General features: G+C 40.6%; 1 protein-coding gene across 1 annotated transcript; it reads right to left on the bottom strand.

Moving 5' to 3' along the window:
* Nucleotides 1-5,417: 5,417 nt before the first annotated feature.
* ren (renin) lies at nt 5,418-11,919 on the bottom strand. Its single transcript, XM_023282775.3, has 9 exons — nt 11,715-11,919; nt 11,178-11,325; nt 10,555-10,678; nt 10,004-10,122; nt 9,704-9,900; nt 9,033-9,155; nt 8,795-8,936; nt 8,569-8,667; nt 5,418-7,804 (listed from the first exon to the last, which is right to left on the bottom strand). Exons 1-9 carry the CDS (start codon nt 11,789-11,791, stop codon nt 7,643-7,645), a joined length of 1,191 nt encoding a protein of 396 aa, XP_023138543.1. The 5' UTR covers nt 11,792-11,919; the 3' UTR covers nt 5,418-7,642.
* Between the last annotated feature and the right edge of the window lie 7,415 nt (nt 11,920-19,334).

The raw sequence follows: 19,334 nt of genomic DNA, 5'->3' as shown, positions 1-19,334 counted from the left end.
AAACATTTTATGCATAAGACCTCCATGTGTAAATGCACTTTTACCTACATATGCAAACATATTTTAAAAAGACAAAGTCAGTCTTTTCCGCCATCTTCTCACTCAACTGAATGCAATCTGTAATTCAGCCTTTTTCTGAAAAAAAGTAATCCTACTTTACTGAAACCTTCACAATTTTTCTTCAGCTTTAATTTTTCAGTTTGAGTTACAGAGGTGCTTATCATCTTAACTGGTTTTGTTCATATCCATACCTCACCATAGTGGTCTTCTATATGTCAACAGAGCTGTGATTTCTGCTGTGAGAAAATTCAAGCTCAACAACACCCCCCCCCCCCCCCCCCCCAAAAAAGAAAATAAACCAACCCAAAAAACTGACACTTACACGTACATATGAGCTACTGTCGGGAAAAGCTCTGCTCCGATGTGATGTTGTTAGTGATGGGTGTAGCTAAAAGGTTAATGGAATTTTAGATGTGGTTTTTCTACTTCTGGAAAAGTAGCTGTTGAGAGTTTCTGCTGGCTCTTTGCAGCAGAAAACATCCGGAATAAAACCACAGGGGGTTTGGGGTATTGATCAGTGCCAACATCTGTCAACGTCTACAATACCAGTTTTTCTGGAACGATACGGTTACGATTTCTAAAGGCTCAGGAAATGAGACAGCAGATCGTTTCAACAATTAAGAAAGAGGTTTATTTTACATATATTCAGAAACAGAACTACAAACTAGACTGGAAGACTACAACCGGAAATACTCAAAAAATCAGAACAAAGGCTATATTAAATCCTTGGGGACTCCTATGGGTAAGGAGGTATTACTACACCAAAAACAAGGCTCTAACTCACGGTAGGTAAAACCTAGGCAAGAAAGAGAAATACTAGAAAACGTCGGAAAACACACGACACAGTACTCAAAATTCCTATTAACCAAAACCTGGTATAAGAGTTTACTTTTAGCTACTAGAACTCAGATTGCTAGGAAACCAAATATTCTAAATAGACTACGCAAAAGCTTTAATACTAAAATAGGAAAGCGAGAGCAAGAACACGAGTCTGAACTAAATGAACTACTAGACAACTGAAACTAAGAGATGCTCGAACTGGGATCTTAGCTGTAGCAGAGGGAGACGGGTTCTTCCAGGAGAGGAATGGCTGGACAGGGGTTTTGGTCGTGGTTAGAGGCTGACGGTTTTGGGAACCCAGGGTGTGTGTGGACGGAGAGACTGCAGTAACGAGTGGATGTGGATGGACGCCAGAGGTGGTTTACAGCTCAGGTGAGTTGTTCCTCGATGGTGGACTGAGCAACCGAGGACTGGAGAAGACCAACGTGGAAACCAGGAGGGACGGAGCAGGTGGATCCAATGCTGGAGCAGAAGGAAAAACAGCCAAGATCACCAGATGTTCGAATGAGAATATACAGAGGCAGGAATGACAAACAACAGGCAGATTACTGGCTTGTATCACAATCCGGCACTGAGAGGAGAGTGGTGTCAGGTTATATTGCTGTGAGAGTGGAGTCTGATTGACTGCTTTCCACCCACTCCTGCCAGCTGGTGATGATTACAGATTGAAGACACCTGCAGCTGCAGTCTCTGCTGCACACACCTGGAGAGAGAGAGAAAGGATGGGAGAAAGGGAAGAAGGCACTATCCAGGCCCAGCAGCCCCAGGCCTGACAGATACTCCCTTTGTAACTTCCCTCTGGAGAAATCACAAAATCTGCTGCTGTATTAAATCATCTGTGTTGTAAAGTTAATTCCTTGGTGGCTCGACCATGTAATTTCAGCCGTAAAAGTATAGTTTGACTGGGAAATGGTCTTCAGTTAAATATGAAGCAGCAGTTATTTAGCGAGCCTGACTCTGCACAGACGTGACAAAATTCTGCACATAATTAGCTATAAAACCTCATTATGCCATTTTGTTTTTTGTACATATTAAAGGTTAAAAGATTTGTCAGTTCTTGAGTGAACTCCAGCTTCATTTTGAACACCATTGTGGTACCAGTGTCCGCATCTATCTCCTCACAAGCAAGTGAACGGCCCTGAAATTAACAGATATGACTTTTGATTTGTAACTTGTTCTGTGTGACAAGTTGTTTTCGAGACTTTGTGTCCCATCAGATACAATGTCTACCTGCATTTTATTCATTGTAAATTTAGTTAAGAAGTTCAAATATTTGGTTTAGCTACCTGTCAGTGCAAATGAAGTCAAAATATATGATAGCAAAAGAGAAGATTGAACTTATTCATCCCAAAGGAAACTCTTGTGCCAGATGTTCCTTAAAAACATTTGTGAGACTCTATCAACCCTTCCAGTCCACTAACAGACTATGTGAGGGAATCCAGCCAGAGAAAAACAGACGTATCTTTTTGAACACTAAACACCAGCTTCAGCAAAAATCACTTCACTCCAAAAATTAAATGGCAGCAGATGAATTTCCTCGGAGGACCAAAAAAATCTTTGTTTTTGCTCATCTACTGATGATTGTTTTCTTAAGTACTTATTTTTCTGTATTTCTATCTGTTTATCATCTTCTTTTTATTCACAAAATATTTTGTATTTTTTAATCATTATAATAACCATGTTTTTTAGTGGGGGCTGCACAGTGGATCGCTGGTTAGTACTGTTGCCTTGCAGCTAGAAGATCCCCGGTTCGCATCCAGGTCTGGGATCTTTCAGTGTGGAGTTTGCATGTTCTCGCTGTGCATGGGACTCCAGCTTTCTCCAACAGTCCAAAAACATGCTGAGGTTAACTGATAATTCTGAATTGCCCTTAGATGTGAGTGTGATTGTCTGTATATGTAGCCCTGTGATAGACTGACACCCTGTCCAGGGTGTCCCCTGCCTTCGCCCTAAGGTCAGCTGGGATAGACTCCAGCCTCCCGTGACCCTAATGGATGGATAGATGAGTGATTTTTTTAGTCCCCTGCAGCTGTTTTGATTTGTTATTTACATATATAGAATGTTTCTTTTTTTTGATCCGGTATAGGCAGAGGCCCAATCTGGATTTCTCACAATATGGGACACTAAATGGAATCTTAAATATGTCGTAAAAAAACAAATATGTTTTATAGGGTGCGGCTAAGTGTAACCATGCACAGTAACACTCCGTCACCGGCTGGTTCAAACCCCTCGACTCTGCTTTGTGTATTTTGTTCTAATAAATAAGTCAGAAGTCCGTGTCTTCTTTTGTGCCATTTATTTCTGGTAAAATACAGAAATCTCTGGTCAGCAGGCTCACTTGTCACGTGCACAGCACACTAAAGAAAAGAGCACATGCATTAACTAGTGCTACGTGGCTGGGTCCCAGTGTCCCACACTCCCCAATCACATCCCCAAACACATCCCCAAACACATAAAACATTAAATACATGTGAACACATTCCATTCAACATCTGGACAAATCATATTGCGCATGTACTTATAAAATAAACAAAAGGACAACACAAAACAAACCATTTATGGTCCCATGCTGTGCCTTCTGACCTACCTCATGCACGCCTCTCTGGAACTGACAGTGTCACCAATGCCAGCTGCACACCACAGCTCCAGAGAGGGCGCCACTGAGCCAATAACAATAAATACAACTAAATTGCTGCAAGTGGAATTATTTAATCACATATACACTGTTACATGAGCAACAGGCTGCATACATTTCAGGGTCAAGATTTGAGGTCTAAAGCTTGCATATACTCACCAGGAATAATATAGCGCAGATAGTATCAAAGAAAATGTTTGTGCTTTTGTAACTGAGCAGTTGTTGGACCAGGTTTCCAGCCCGAATAGTTGTGTGGACTCATACTGCCAGACGCATTTTTGAAATGTTCTGACTGTCAATCCACCCTCAGCTCATTGTACACGGAGAGCAGATAAAATCAAAAGCAGACAATTCATGGATGTGAAAGCAAGGAAGCATGACACCGCACTGTCACTTCAGTGCAGCATGAGAGGACTTCCCCAACCAATTCCGAAAAAAATAGACCAAAAGATCTGACAAGGGCACCTGATAAATACATGTACTTTCATTGTTTTATTATCTGTATGTCGTCCTCCTGCTAAGCAAGCAGAAATACCTGTTATTTGTCGAGTCAGTCCTGAAATCACCTTAAAGATGCATGTTTGCGCCTAAGAGTTTTGCAGTTCAGGCATTTTTATGAAGCACTTTACTCTGACAAGAAAAAAAAGTTTTAACTAAACCAAAATGCTTTGTTTGACATCTAAAATATGTGTATTGAAAAAGACTGATCTTATTTTCAAGTCATAATCTGTACAATGGCAACTTGAGTGAATGAAAGCAAGATATCACATCAGGCTGTGCAGCACATGTAGACAAACTGGGATTTATTATGTTTGGACTTCAGGGTTCCCATGGGTGCGTACGTGCATGCAAATCTTTCTGTGAATTTGCTCTACTTTGTAACTATGTCTAATAGTGGAATGGTGTTGGTAATGGTAAATGAGAGAGTAACAATAATACAGAGTAATGTGAATAGGACAATCTTTTTAATGGTTAAACTAGAATTCATTTACACGTCACAATATTACATTACACACCGACTGGCAGCATATTGTCAAAGTCCCTTAAAATGTTTCATTTCAGTCTTGCAAACCATAATATGTAGAAAGAAAAAGGAGAAAATACAAATGCAACTACATGCACAGTCACTGAAGACACATTATCCAAACTATTTAGAAGAATTTTATCTTCACATCGATACGCAATGGAAATGATAGGTTCATATTATATAAAACTCCATTGGAGACAACACCGTCATGTTCCATGACTTTGTAAAAAATGTGCATGTGTGCAGCAGTTCGCTGTAAAAGTACCACTTTGTGCAGTCGTTCCAGCTGAACTGATACAACAATCCCCATGTGTCTGTGCATCTTTGTCTACAAGCTGAATGATCTGCAGACCATCTGGTAGTTGCTGCCTCATCGTGTATTTTATGGCAGCCCAGGAGGATGTCAGATTGTTTTAATGTCAGTTGAAGCAGAGACATTTTCAATTATGAGTGAAGTAGTGCAACAGCCACATTTACTTTCTGAAAATTTTTGCACTTAAAACCAACAGAAACTTCTGCAATGTGAACTGCTCACGCTAATGGTTTCCACTGCATGTTTCCTGTGCATTGACTAACTGGCATTATTTTCAAAGTCTCTATATGTCTGCTCTCAGGAGGCTTGGCCATGTGTTCTTGGCCAACACACTGACTTCGTAAAAGACAGATTCATCTTCACTTGTGGGTATTCTCGTTTGCATGCTTTTGCATAGTGCTTTGTAGAACATTCTGGGATCTATTACATACTGCCTGCGGTCTCTCTGTTGTCTTAAAGCACCTTGCTGTGCAGCCTCACATGCAGTTTCCTAGAATGGACCCGTGTCTATGTTCATGCTCATGGCAACAGAAACAGCATGCTGTTTGTTGTTTTTGTTTTAATCAGATTAACTGCAAAAGACAGTCTATGTCTCTACAATACACTGCAGAGGTTCCTTATGTGCATCTGTCACCAGCTTCAAGTTTTCAACAAAAGCCATTCAACTCCACTTTGCTTTTAGCCCCTCATGCGTACATCTGTCACTTGAACTTGAGTTCACATCTTTTCTTTCACCTGTGAGTTGTTTATAGAGAGCAGCATACATTATCCAGTGTTCACTGTTCTCAAAAACTCAACCACCCACCTCATCCCTAAAACTCAACCAAATGTTTTCAAGCATGCATCTAATTCGGAGACCACAGCATCAAGCTCTCCTAAGTAATTCCAGTGATCGATTGTACCGATACTGTAACTGGTCAAAACAAGCTGTGAAGTGATTGGTCTTTGTGCTGTGCTTGATGCAAACAACTCTCCTCCTTTTTAGGAATGTGCTTTCCGGATTTTAATTTTTGCAGCATGGAAGTTCTGGTTTGCAACCTGTTAGTCTTTGTGGGGTTTACTCGGAGTGCTTGCTTCCTCTCAGAGTCCAAAGAAATGCATGATAAGCTAACTGGTGATGCTAAATTGGCCATAGGTGTAAGTGAGAGTGTGCATGGTTTTCTGTCTTTCTGTGGGAACCCTGCAAGGAGCCCCTTGTAACACTCTAAAGGATAACGTATTCATAGCTAATGGATGGATGTATCGCAGAAGCTGAGCAGAATTCCTCCGGAGCGACTTGTGGCTCCAGTGGTTCACCAGTGATCGCATCTGCAGCTGTATTTTCTTACTTGGAATTTAAGAGGATAATCTGAGGTGCTGAGGTCATTGTTGTTGCCGTATGCACTTTGGCTGCCATTCATTAGCCTGAGTGGCCCCACTTCCCTGCACAACTTGCTTCCCCGTATTTTTAATTTTAAAAAACAGATAAGTCTGTATTGCTCAACCGACTAAGAAAACCTTAATATAAAGTGAAATGACTGAACTTGCCGTGGATCCCAACAGGTCTGACAAGTGATTGAAAAAGTACCAAGGGACAATAAATCTGAATTCGCATGGCCGTACAGTTTTGTATTACAAAAATAATACAAATGGATTTGGCAAATAAGTCTAGTTTAGCAAGATCAGTAGTGACGGCTGTTGTACTTTTGGAAGTCTGTAAGCCTCCTCCTCTTTGCTCATGCAATTTCTACACATAACTGTAACCTCTGAAACTTTAAAGTTTAGTCAAAATAAATGTATGCAACACACACAGATTGTCTCAGTGAAACCAGGAATGTAATAAAGCTTGATAAACTGAAATTAAACAAAGCCTTGTTCTTATAAAAACAAGACAAAGACAACGGAACAGTGCTTTTTCTCTGAATGATGTTATAGCTAGAAAGTGGTCGAACTATCCTGCATTATACAGTCATTCTGTGGTCTGAGTATCTTCTATTTCAACCACAGTGCTGAGAAACAGAATCTGTTCTGTGTGACTGACTGACTAGTGACGGAGGCTGATCTGATCTGCTTGGTAGCTTTTTAGGAAACCCACATTGAAAGTTTTGCAAGTTCTTACGTCACATCATTGAAGCCTACATTCTCTGCAGCTACCAAGAAAACATGCATTCCACACCAGTCAGCCACACATTAAATAACTGTGTTGTTTTACCTTGTTATCTAAAAACTGTTTTTTTTAAATATAGTTACTCAAGAATAACAAAATAAACAAAACCAATATTTCCAAGATCTATCTGGTGCGACTGATTAAAGGCGCTACAAAAATTAGTTTCCAACTTTGACCTTCACATGTTTACAAAATCCAGTTAACATACTGTCATTCTTGCAATCAGGCTCAAACTAATCCCAGCTTCAGTAAACAATTTTATTCTTGTTAGTCAGAACAAGGCAAAATTGGATCCCACTGTTGCTGCATGATAATAAGTGGAGCCACAAGCGCAGAAACATTATATTATCCTGGCCGACGCTTATAAATAAAACCAGAATGTATTCAGTGCAACTAGCATGAGATATCATAGGAAAAAGCAGAAATGCAAGAAATGTGTGGACAACATTTCATAGCAGGCATTCTTTGTCACCATTTCCGTAAAAATATTTTTTTGATCAGGAGTTATCGCAAAAAGCAGCCGAAGGGAGATTTGGAAAAAGAAGCGGCAAAACATTGGGAGATAGCAGCAAAAACGGTGAAGGAGGAACAGAGCAAACATGGCTGATGTTTAACTTTCTGTCAGACCGCTGTAGCAAATCCTATCCGGTTATTGTGACGGTCAAATTCTGTGTAGTAGCGGGCGATGAAGTTGGCGCCCAAAATCCAGATGGGACCTGCAGGGGGCGGCACATCCAAGCCCCTGAAGGTGACGGTGCAGACATCCCCTTCAATCTGTGATTGCTGGAATCACAAAGACCCATTAAATAAGTTAACAACATATAAAGCAGCAAAACAAAGTAAAACTAACAACCCTTAACCTTTAAAATGTTCTGTTACAAGTTAAAGTCCTCCATTAACATTGTGCTTGAATATAAGGACGGAAGTATTATCAGGTGTAAAATTGTTATTTCAGCCTCCCCATGTGTGTTAAATCATGGAGCCTCCAATGTCCAAAAAGTTTTATTTTTCAAAGAACTCTTCCGCAATTAAGTGAATACTTTCCAAAACAAAATAAAAACTAACAGGTTTTCAGGATTTTATACACGCTTGTGCTAATCGCACCATGCACTGCTTGGCACAGCTGTGGTGGCTTTCAAGCCGCAGTCCAAAAACATGCTGATTTTTACTGGTGATTCTAAATGGTCCGTAAGTGTGAATGGGAGTGTGCTTGTTTGTCTCTCTTGTAGCCCTGTGATAGACTGGCAACCTGTCCAGGGTGTCCCTTGCCTTCACCCTAAGTCAGCTGGGATAGACTGCACACTCCCCTACCTCCACCCTCCACCCCACCCTTCCTACAGAGGAGTAAGCGGTGTATACATAACGGATGGATGTTTGTTTGTGTGTTCACCTTATCAGCAGTGAATGTAGTGCTATAAAAACTACAATGTTTTCACGTGAAATGGAGTAGAGTAGAAATGGAAATACTCAAGTGAAGTACAAGTACCTCAAAACTGTACTTCTATGTAGCACTTGAGTAAATGAGTGAGCAGTTGTCATCCTCTTACCCATAAGATGTAATCCTCCTGTGTGAGGGCGTACTCCTGGCCTCCCAGGTGGAACGTGACACTGGGCAACGTCTTCACAGCGTCACAGTTGACTTTGTACTGAGGAGCGACACAAAGTCATGATATTAATTAGATGGAATTTTTGCAGCCAAATGTTTTTTGTCTTTTTTGTCTTTTTTTTTTTTTTTTTTTTTTATTAATGAAAACCCATGCCGCAAAAACGTACTCCACTTTCATCCAGCTGTGCCCCGATGGTTTTCATCAGCAGAGACACAGATGATGCCGGGCCAGTGATGTAGGAGGAGCCTGTGTCGATGACAGTCGTGCAGCCATCTGCACAAAACATCTTCTCCGTCCCCACAGAGACCCTGACAGAATGAGAAATGGAGCCAGACAAGAAACACATGTAGTTTCTGAATGCGTGCGCACACATACTGTGAACGATAAGTAAGTAAAATATTTACCCTTTCATGGTAACTTCCCACTTGCCCATCTCTCTTGTGTCCATATAATTGAAGTTTCCAGTGTAGTAGTTTGGGTCTGTCCCACCGAGAACCAGCTCTCCACCTGGGGAGTGTTTTGGGTCCCTGAAAAGAGAAATAATAATAAATAATCCTTTAAATACACTTCTGATGTGTATTTTCTTACTGCTACTGTTGAAACTGCGATCTTGATGGTTCAGATTTGTCTTTGAGTTTTAAGGCTCTGTAGTTCATGTGACATTTGAAACAGGAAAGGTAAACATCAGATTTTTTTTTCAGTTTTTTTGAATTTTTTTGGCTACTTTTAAAACATATGTTTATCTCATCCAGATCCATATTCAACTCATCACTTCTTCAGCCCTTCTGGGACATAAATCCCTAATAAGTGTCCACTCCCACATCCTGTCCTAGGACACAATGTTCTTAATGTTTTGCTTTTTCCTCACTGATTGCATTTTTTTTCTTTAGGTCTGGTAGTAAGCTGATACAAATGCTGAATGCTTAATAGATGTTCTGACAAGACAATAGAGTTATATAGAGTTATTTCTCATTTACAGGCTCCACATTCTTTGCGTCCTCCTATGACCCTAAATTTTGTTTTGGTAATTTTGTACAAAATGACACAGAAACTCGGCCGATTCCCTTCAGCCTACCTGCTGTAGTAGACAGAGAACACCTCTTCCTTCAGGACATGCTGAGACATGATGCGGTCAAACACTGGAGTGATGCCGTCGATGGCCACGTTTGGGTAACCCATCCCCAGGACTCCATCAAACTTGGCAAAGATGAAGGGCATCGCAGAGAGAGATGTGGCCTCAGCAAACACTTGAACCACAGGAATACCACCAACCTGAAGCAATAAAAACAGGCAAAAGGTCAAAAGGCTGACATGTAGCATCACAGAGGAAGTTTTCCCCTTCTTTAAATTCACAGGTCGCTGCATTTGAACTCACCACCACCACATCCTCGCTCAGGAATCCCCTGACATTTCCAGAGGCATATTGAATTGAAAATCCGGTTCCATTCTCCACGTAAGTCCGGGATTTAGAAGCATCATACCTATTGTGAGTAACTAAGAATTCAAAATGCATTTGAGTTATAAAACAAACTGGAAGGTTTTATTGAATATCTCATTTATTTTGAGAACCCAATTAAACTATATGTAATTAAACCTGTTGGGAACTCAGCAGAGGCACGTATGGAATATCAGCTTTTATGCTGGTATAATACATTTGTTAAGAAAAGTCTAATATCCAAACTCTATTGACGCTGTTTTTATATCCGACCCAGCAAAAATTGATGTTTTAACTCCAATACTGGCACAGCCACTTTTAAGTTCGCATGCCACACTTGTGTGTCCACTCTGCTTTAGCTCTGTTTTTGGTTTCTTTAACTGTCAAAGAAAGCTATTTAGCCTTAAGATATGTTGTCATAAAAAAAAGTCCCACTGTTGCTTTGAGCCAGTGTTATTTTCCTGTTTGTATATATGCACATCCACACTTACAACAGGCAGTGGAGAAAGGTGAGCAGCTTTGCGAGGGCACCCAAAGGTTGGCTGATCCTGTGTCAAACACCACGTTGAACATCTGGGCCGGAGATCCGATACTGATTTCCCCGAAATACTGAGTCTATTGGTAAAAAACAATTTGCTGCGTTTTATGTTGTTTGAAAAAAAATCCTTTTTCTATGTGTGGTAATCAACAAACATAATGAATGAGTTATTCACAACAAATACTTCAAAGTTCCAATTTAAAGGCAACTGGATTTGATCAGACGTTTTACCCTTGAAGACATCTTCACAGCTGTCCAAGAGAAGTGATGAGATATCTTGCCTTTAACCTTCAGTCTGTTTTTGGCTTGACAACTTTAATAGCAAATCCAGATGTCCCTAAATTTAATGTGCACTTTGATATTAGTACATCATTACCTCTCTGGTCTCATATATTTCGTCTCACCACGCTTGCCCAGGGACTGCAGTTAAAAACTTTGTAAACTGACTAAACTGGTTCATTTAAAAGAATGTAAATCATTATTATGTACTGTCCCTGTAATTTTCATGCTTAAATAACTAAATACATCTGCACTTCCTTTCACCTGTATGTGTTATTAAACACAAGAATGTCTCACATCCAAGTAGTTGGTTAGAGGTGTGGGAACCGTCCCGTTGTTGGGGTCGTCTGGGCTCCTCTGGACCAGCTCAGACAACACCTGCTCTGCAGAAACACCCATCTCCTGCAGTGTATCTCTGATGGATGGCATCTTCTTCAGTGTAATCCTGGAAACAGTACAGTCAAGAGGAGAAATTTTTAAATGAATGCACACAACTGGATGTGATGACTGTGGATAAACTCAAGAAGTCCATGACGTATAACATTCATGTCTTATATCTGGTGCATATGCACAGATCATCATTCCAGTACAACAATAGGACTCAAATAAAAAAAGATACTGTTTTGCTTTCAGCAACAAAAAACACATGTTAGGGTATTGCTATAATTGTTAGCTTCTAATGATACAATAAAACACATTTGTTTTTCGGTTATTATTTGTTTGGCTCTTTAGAATTTTCTCTTGCTAATGCAGTTGCAGAGGGAGTTCTTACTGCTGTACTATACGCTTGTTTCCTCAGGCAAAGCAGGTATTTACACAATACTCTTTTTTTACCTTCTCAAAGCGTGGCTCATAGTCACTGTCAGTGACAGAGCAAGTAGACACATCCAGTAATTCAGCAGTAGTGCCATAGTGACTTCTCTGATAACAGGCAGAAAATCCAGGCAAGTGCTGTAGGCTAAATATGCAAAACTGCTTTTCCTGGTTAAATTCGAGTTGGTGAAACACTGCCTCTCCCTCTCTGTGCTGTCTTGTCCGTCCACTCTTTTTATACCATGTCCTCTCCAGCATGCTCTCACCCACGGGCCACTGGCTCTGGCTGGGAGCTTTCCAGGAGGTGACCACTTGAAAACAAGCCCTGCTTACCTCCCCTCCACCCTCCACCCTCCACCCTACCACTCTGTCTCAGTCACACAACCCCAGCGGTGATAAACTGGTCCCAGTGAGAGATCTGAGCTTTGACCTCTGAAAAAACACCAAAGACACAAAGCAGGGGTGCAGAGCAGTGGAGATTGCTGCTGCTGGTAAGCTGGACGCCTTCTCCACAGGATCATGAGAGGCTCCAGAAGAACTTGACGATGGTGCCAGTCTTTATAGGTCAGATTAATTGTGGGTTGTTTACTTAACTCGAATACAAGTGATAATAAATCTCAGGCTGTGCAGCAGACTGTTGTTATTTTCTTACTCCGTTTGTGTTTCCTGCTAACTTGATGGTGTTGTTTTTATTAAAAAGGCCAGAACGCCATTTAAGTGTTTCAAAAGCTCCAGAGAAGTTCAATGAAAATGGTCAAATTAAAGAACAGCATGGATTTAACGGTTGGTGGCAGTTTGGGCTTTTTCTTTTATCTGTGCACTGAAATAATCACTGCAGCATGCACACCCCATCTTTTTGGAGTTTTGCAGAAACAGGCAAAGAGCAGAGGACATCACACATCTGTGAGTTCAGCTCAAGGTCTGCCGTGGCAGCAGACAGAGCCCATGCTGAGTGCTTTTTGTGGTACGGGGGACTGTAAGCGTGCTGAGTGTTCATGCAGGGCCTTTTGCTGCTCGCTCAGACTCGACAGGGCCAACACCTAATCATTTAGTGCAAGTTCTCACCGGGTTTACCCACAGGGAGGATTCCCACAGTATCTGGCCTGTCAGGACAGACGGGCTGGTGTGTTGGTACTGTACCGACCACCCAGTCAAGCCAGGAGATATGTGGGGGTCCATGTCAGGCACAAGCTCAGACAGTCATCGCAGAGGTCAGAGGTCAGCCACTTAGATACTCCCTGTGGACAGAGCTTCCAGAAAATGATAGCATGGTTACACACAGTGATGACGTACAGCAAATCTATACTGCAGCAATCTGTTCATGAGCAATATCCTCAGTCCATAAAAGGCTGTATGTAAAATGACAAGTCACAAAGTGAAGGGGGTAATAAACAGGGAAATTCATACAGAAATCTGCAGCTTCCCTTGACTTTACTGAGCTCTGTAGTGAGTTTCAGCTCATTGTTTACAAGCTTATGCCGTCACTGCCCTCGTAGCGTTGTTTTCAGCCACAGCACACCACTGTTTTCAATTAAAAATAAACGTCCAAAAACCCCCTTACACCACCATCTCAGAACCAAACACATGAGAAATGCAGTTAGATGCAAATTGCATACATAGCAGAACACTTATAGAGACCCAAAACAGAGCTGAAGCAGAGTGGATATAAAAGAGCTGAAGAACACTGAATAAGCAGCATTGAATCAGAAACAAGTCTGTCATATTAACTTATAACACAACGAGTCCACATTGTGTTTAAAACTAGGTCAAGTCTCAAAATGAAAAAAAAAATCTGGTTCACAGCAGTAATGATTACTTCTTCTGGCATTGCAGTGACTTGTAAATGCATTATTATTATCTTATTAGGTTGAAATGATAACAGCATGAGCAAGCTATTATTTATTTATTTATGAGTTTTATCAGATCTTTATTATTGAAAAACAAAACAAGCTGCCTACTGGTGCTGGAAACAAAATGAAAGCAGTGAAAAAGTTTCACATTTAATTATTTGAATGTTTGGTAAGTGAAAAAATATTGGTTAAAGCAGCTTGGAGACACGTTTGGCTGAATAAGAGGCCAGTATACATTACCTGCATTATCTGTCATACAATTAGGCCTTACAAGCAGGTTTTGATAGAACATTTTGGGGACAACCTCACAGACATCTGACTCTTGACCTTCCTGGCTAAATGGATATCAGCAACTTTCTTTCCCACACGGCCAAGAGAGACGCATGCGTCACTCCTGCATGGCCTCCCACCTCTCCAGTGAGCCCACTCAACTGGTGGGCATGGGAAATGGAACACTGTCTCCTGGAAGATGATTTATTTGAGTTTGTTGTGTCATTAATATTACCTAGGAGGCTAGCAAATGAAGTCAGTATTTGGCTGTTAAAAAAACCCTCAGAAGTCTTTCTCTAAATACCTGATTATAAAACAGAGGGAAACATGCTGTTAAAGTGGAAGAACGTGCCACAGACAAAACCACAAATGAGTTTCTGTTGACAAAAACACATCAGAGGCACAATTCAAGAGTATCTTGTTACCTCTCCCGATGGGAAATATACAAAAATTAGACTAAAGGGAAGCTATAACTCAGACAAACAAGCAATACTCCCAAAGCTGCCAAAAGTCACCATTAAATTCGGACCAGCTGGTGGGAGCATAGATGGTAATGCGTGTCTGATTTGTTTCTAAACAGCTGTTTCATGCAATTAGGTAGACAAAAAATAGCAAACAACATTTGGGTTTACCTGGTTTCAAGATCAGCTATGTCTTGAATGTGAAATAAGCGAACTCCAAATTGAGAATGACAGCAGTTCCATCTGGAGCCAATATGTGTTTAATGACTGAGGGTTACAAATGTACGAACCAATGCACCGCTTCTGACCAGCAGAGGGCAGCATTAAACTTACAAACCTATCAGGACAGAACGAAGAACAAACTGCACTTCACCTCAGGGAGTCAGTCTTTCCCCTGATTATGTGCAGCTGTGAGGGAAAACATTACTTATTCATGTGTGTGTGAGTGCGTGTCAGGATTATTCACTTGTATCTTTAACTTTACAACCTAAAGAGAGAGGATTTTTAAGTTTTGACTTGACTTATTTATGGATCTTACTTGCATGATGTGAAAAGAGAGGCATAAATCATGTAACATAAAAAACAAAATATCAAAACCAAAACTGCATTAGCGCAAACTATATAAAAAAATCTATATATTTTGTTCTTTATCAGCAATCTGTCACCCATATCTAAAGATAAGCTCTGACCAGAGTTCTTGTTTTTGTTTTTAGAGACTTGTTTTAATGGATTCTGTTCCATAATCCAGGACCATACTGAAGAATTAATCAGTTTAGTTTTAAAATTGCAGTAAATTGAACAGTGCTGGAGGGAATACTGCGTCTACATTCTTTTGCAGTACAGAAGATAAAACAAGCAGACTTGTTTAATGCCTTCCTCTGTGCGCAGGCTATGTGACTGTCACAGTCAAGCCTCTTTTAAAAAGCTAAGTAGTGTCAAATGCACCTAATTAGAACAAATCAAACGAAAGGCGCAGAGGTACAGACCTCAGGGATAACATCAGCATCAGTATTGCATCTCATAAGGACAAACAATATCCAGAAAAAGCACATATTCTGAATAATAATAAATACAAAATTAAATACATGAATACAAGTAGGAAAGATATACCAAACATGAGATAGTAAATCATTCTTTATTCAAAGAAAATATGCTCTGCTGCACAGAAATACTGACTCACAAAATGTTTGGCTTCTGATCTATTGTGACATGTTAAATCTAACTCCTTGCTGGCACAGAGCGGAATCTGTATATGCAAAATAAATACTGAAAAACACATTAAAAACATAATGATTTCTGATCACATGCAGTGAAACGTAGTTTACTGGTGGAATAAAAACTGAAAAAAAAACCCTCCGATCAAGTTACAGTACACAACATGGTAAGTATATGTGTGAAATCTAATGCTTATCTAGAAAAACTAAGGTGAAAATTACTGGTTGGTGTCCTGTGAAGATACACTGCGATTCCCAGGGAGCTCTATTAGGAAACAGGTGCTCTACGTGGACAGAAAACATCTGCGGAACATACCAGAAACCATGGCAACTGCGTTAGTTTTTCTGCTCTGTGTTTGCGACACAACAAAGTGTGCCAATCCATCACCTGGACCGATGAATATTTAATAACAGCAGGTCTGCAGTCACACAGTAATGTATGTGAAGATTGCCTTATTACTATTAAGTGGCGCTGATTGGTACTTGTTTGCCTCATACATCTTGTTGACAAGCTCTTCATTTCCTATTCATTTATACAGTTGGCTACTGCAGCGAACACTTCTGCATGTTCTCCTGTAGCAAAAGTAACTGTATATAACTGTAACGAGATGATGTGCCCGAAATGGATGCTTTGCTTTAATTGAGAAATAAACCTCTTAATTCATTTGCATGTGTGTGTTCTGGCCTGTAAGTGGGCATGTGTGCGTGTTGCTCTTTGTGGCTTTTGTGCACAGCTCCAGAAGATGAAGATACAAACTGCAGCCAGCTGATATAAAAAGACACCCAGCAGTGGTGGCAGTGGAGCCAAAATGATTCAATAAATGAGAGAGCAAAGCTGCAGTACAAAGCTTTGTGAAGCCAACTGTTTTGTACTTCAAAGTCTGGCTCAAATCAAAAACAAGCCTATTCAGCCTCCTGGCAGTCAGAACACAGTCCGTGGCTTATAGAAAGATCCAGTCATTTAAAAATTGTTGCCTTTGTTTAAATGGAGGCATCCTGTCAAATATATGTTTCCTGCCAACAGCATTAAATTGCACCAGTGGCCGTGAATTTGTATCTTATTTTTAATTCTCCAACATCTGATCTCACGTTATGATATCATATTTAGGGTCCGAGCACCGAATGGTGCGAAGACCCTATTGGAATGCAAGGAATTATTTATTATTATTATTATTATTATTATTATTATTATTATTATTATTCTTTTCCGGACTTTTGAATTGCCTTTTTGGTGGCCTTATCATACCCCAAAACGCATCAAACGTGGCATGCTCATCAGGCCTCGCGAAAAATTTGATATTTTATGGGAGTTGCGCATGTGTGGGGCAAAATGGCTCCATAGCGCCCCCTGGAAAATTGAAAATTTGGTCATTAGGCCAACTTGCACGATGTTTCATGTACAGCTACAAAAATTTGTATGCATATTCAGCACATCAGGAAACCCAAAAAAGTCAATCATGACCACGCCCTAACACCAACAGGAAGTCGGCCATCTTGAATTAGCTGTAAATTTTTCAAAATTAATAACTCATCGGGGATAAGTCCGACAGACGTCAAATTTGGCAATATATGCAAACACGCGACCTGATGAAAAATTATCAAAATGTTCATTTCATTTCAAAGGGCGTGGCCATGGCGACTCCCAAAAAAATGGATCCTTCGCCATGAAACAGGAAGTGGTGTCTAACTCAGCTGTACATGGTCCAATCTGCCTGAAATTTGACATGTGTGATCAATGTCCAGCCCTGACAATATCCATGTGGTTATATACATTCACAGTCATAGCGCCACCTTGTGGTAGCAGGAAATTGACATTTTTCACACTTTGATGTACTATTCTTAGCACGTTGATCAGATTCACCTCAAATGTGGTAACATAAGCCTGAACACATTGATGATGATTCCCAAAGAAAATGGTGACTCGTCGTCAAGGGGCGTGTCTGTGGCATTGCGGCGAATTTCGATTTCTCGCCATAAAAATTGAATTATTAATATCTCAGCTGGAAATGATCCAATCCGGACCAAACTTGATGTGATGGACACCAGTCCGGTTCTGAACACATCCACATTCATAAATTTAGAAATACTCATAGCGCCACCTATTGGCAACAGGAAGAAATTGTCATTTGCACGTGCCATTGCCTGATACTTTGTCATATGATTCTGAAAATTGGTCAGGTGAGTGACCACACATTGACGATGGCACAGTGTGAAGATTTTGACGATTCATAAAACGCTGTTGCCGTGGCAACGTATCGTTGCCGTGGCAACGTATCGTTGCCGTGGCAACGTATCGTTGCCGTGGCAACGTATCGTTGCCGGAATAAACAAAGTACTTTTTGACAGGTTAAAAATGCTCAAATGCTCGCCAAAATTACCACACATATCTGGACCGGCAACCCATTTCAGATTTTAGGGAAACTGCACATGTGTTTGGCAAAATGGCTCCATAGCGCCACCTGGAAAATTTCAAACATTTACTACGGCCAGTACGTGTCACCTAGAATTATGAAAGTTGGTAGGCATATGTAACTCGTCAAGACACACCAAAATGTAATTGACAGCCATGCCCAAAACCCAACAGGAAGTCGGCCATTTTGAATTATATGTCATACGTTTTGACGATTTTGGGTCATTTTTGTACATTTTCAAAAGCTATAAACTCACATAGGGTAACACCGAGAGAGCTGAAATTCGGCCAGGATGTAGTCCAGGCATGGGTGATCAAAAGTTATCAAAATGCTCACCTTAAGTCTGAGGGCGTGGCCATGGTGGCCTCGTGAATTTTGATGCTTCGCCATGAAACATCAACTGCTGTGTAACTGCCCTAAACATGCTCCAATCTGCCTCAAACTTTACAGGTGTGATCAGAGTCCAGTCCTGATCACATCCATAGGCCGACATAAACTCTCGGTTGCAGCGCCACCTGGTGGTTGGAAGGAAATGCTCTATAACTAGCCTGGACATGGTCCGATCTGCCTGAAATTTTACGTGTGATCAGAGTCTGACCCTGATCACATCCATAGGCCAATATACACTCTCGGTCGCAGCGCCACCTGGTGGATGGACAGGAAAAGCTCTAGAAGTAGCCTGAATATGCTCCAATCTGCCTGAAATTTTGCACGTGTGATCAGAGTCCAGCCCTCATCGCATCCATAGGCCGACATGCACTCTCGGTCGCAGCGCCACCTGGTGGATGTGCGTGGATTCGCCGACCAGCAAGGATGCGAGGACCCGTCCAACGCTGCTTGCAGCTTTAGTTTACTTTTTGATCGCAACAACTTGTCAAGATATGGAAATGATTTTAATTTGATATTCATTTCCACGTGTAGTAATCCTGACACCACAGCATACAAACTAAACAGGAACTATTAAGGAAGAAGTTTCGGTTATCTCCCTGCCTTGTAAATGGAGAAAATTTATTTTTAAAAAAATGCATAAAAGTTTTCTTGGTGCATGAACTGAGGCTGCTGACTGACCTTATATTGCACAATGTTCAATGTCTTTAAATATTTTCACAGTAAGGATTCATCTGTCGATCTATCTATACCTGAAACCTGATCCTCTGTATATAGTCTTCTACATGTTTGTTGTTTTTTTTTTTTTTAAGAATAAAGTCATTTGTATATAATGCTATGGGCAATTTTTGCACCGTTTTTTTCTTATTTATTCTTGCACTGCCTTTATACTCTTATACTTTCTCCTTTCCTAAGGAAGAAGTTTCGGTTATTTCCCCAGTTATGTTTGAAATGTAACATTACTTCTTCAGCTCAGTGCATCAGTGATCATATTGGTTTAGTGGTTGGAAGTCAATAAAACATTAGCGTCAGTCAAATTGAATGCGTC

The sequence above is a fragment of the Amphiprion ocellaris genome, chromosome 8 (assembly GCF_022539595.1).
Source record: "Amphiprion ocellaris isolate individual 3 ecotype Okinawa chromosome 8, ASM2253959v1, whole genome shotgun sequence".
Taxonomy (NCBI): Eukaryota; Metazoa; Chordata; class Actinopteri; family Pomacentridae; genus Amphiprion; species Amphiprion ocellaris.
Note: the sequence above shows the minus strand (reverse complement) of the source record. Positions and strands in the feature narration are given on the sequence as shown.